The 945-nt window shown below is 56.2% G+C and overlaps 1 protein-coding gene across 1 annotated transcript in view; it reads right to left on the bottom strand.

The window, feature by feature from the left end:
- Nucleotides 1-152, bottom strand: part of LOC104282350 (cytochrome P450 1B1) — a 5,033-nt gene extending 4,881 nt beyond the window's left edge. Inside the window, exon 1 of the mRNA XM_009880440.1 lies at nucleotides 68-152. Coding sequence (XP_009878742.1) covers nucleotides 68-152 — 85 coding nt within the window. The remainder of the gene's footprint in view (nucleotides 1-67) is intronic.
- Nucleotides 153-945: the final 793 nt, after the last annotated feature.

The raw sequence follows: 945 nt of genomic DNA, 5'->3' as shown, positions 1-945 counted from the left end.
GGCGTGAGTGGGGGCTGGAAAGCCTCCAGCCATCTCCTCCCCGGGCCCCTACCCCTCCTCGCAATACCTGACACCAGCTCGGGGTGGGGGGGGAGGAGGCAGGGAAGCGCCGGGCAGCTCGCACCCCGGCCGGCCCCGCTGCCCTCCGGCATCGCCCTGCGCTCGCCGCTCTCCCGCTCACGGCGCTTTTTCGCTCTTAAATCGGGCACCTCCGGCCGCCCCGGGGGGGCTGGCGAGGGGCTTGCGGGTGCGGCGCCCCAAGCCTCCCCGGCTTTTCCGGCGCCCTGGGGGGAACCGGGGCTGCAAACCCCCCAGGCATCAAGGAAACTGTTCCCCGGGAAATCAAAACGCTATCGCTTTGTTGTCGTCGGTTTTGCTGTACAAGCAAAAATTAAAAATACAACATTTATTTCAGATTCTCTACAGTCACGTCATGAGAAGAATAGAAGGTGTTTTGGTAGTATTTAGGGATTAGACAAAATTAGATGCTGGGAGTCAGCCCAGCTCAGGGTGTGAACCCAGGCCTGGCCAGGCTGCTACTGCTTCTGTCTTTTGCTGAGAAATGTAATCCTGGCTGCTGTCAGTGTCCCAGGCTCCTCCAGTCAGCGGTACTACCTTTCGCTCAGACTAACATCAGCCATCTCTATCTGTGTGCCTCAGAGCATGCTGTGCTTCATCCTGCCATTGCCAAGTGACAAAGGTGTCAAAACCACTTTTTCCAAGCAGTGCAGAAAAAGTGACCTTCTGTCTTCGAGCCCTAGCTCTAGGGTGAACTGGAACAATCCTGCAGTCCAGCCCAGCACATGGCCCAGCTTCAAAGAGGAGCTAAGAGAGTTCCATCCCTATGGCATAAAGGTTAAGGCAAGCTTGGAGAGAGATGAGGCAGTTTGATCTCTCTATCACCATCAGAAGGTTGAAACCAAATTTCACATGCTGTAACCACTC

The sequence above is a fragment of the Charadrius vociferus genome, unplaced genomic scaffold (genome assembly GCF_000708025.1).
Source record: "Charadrius vociferus isolate BGI_N301 unplaced genomic scaffold, ASM70802v2 scaffold62, whole genome shotgun sequence".
Classification (NCBI taxonomy): domain Eukaryota; kingdom Metazoa; phylum Chordata; class Aves; order Charadriiformes; family Charadriidae; genus Charadrius; species Charadrius vociferus.
This window is presented reverse-complemented; position numbering and strand designations above follow the sequence as displayed.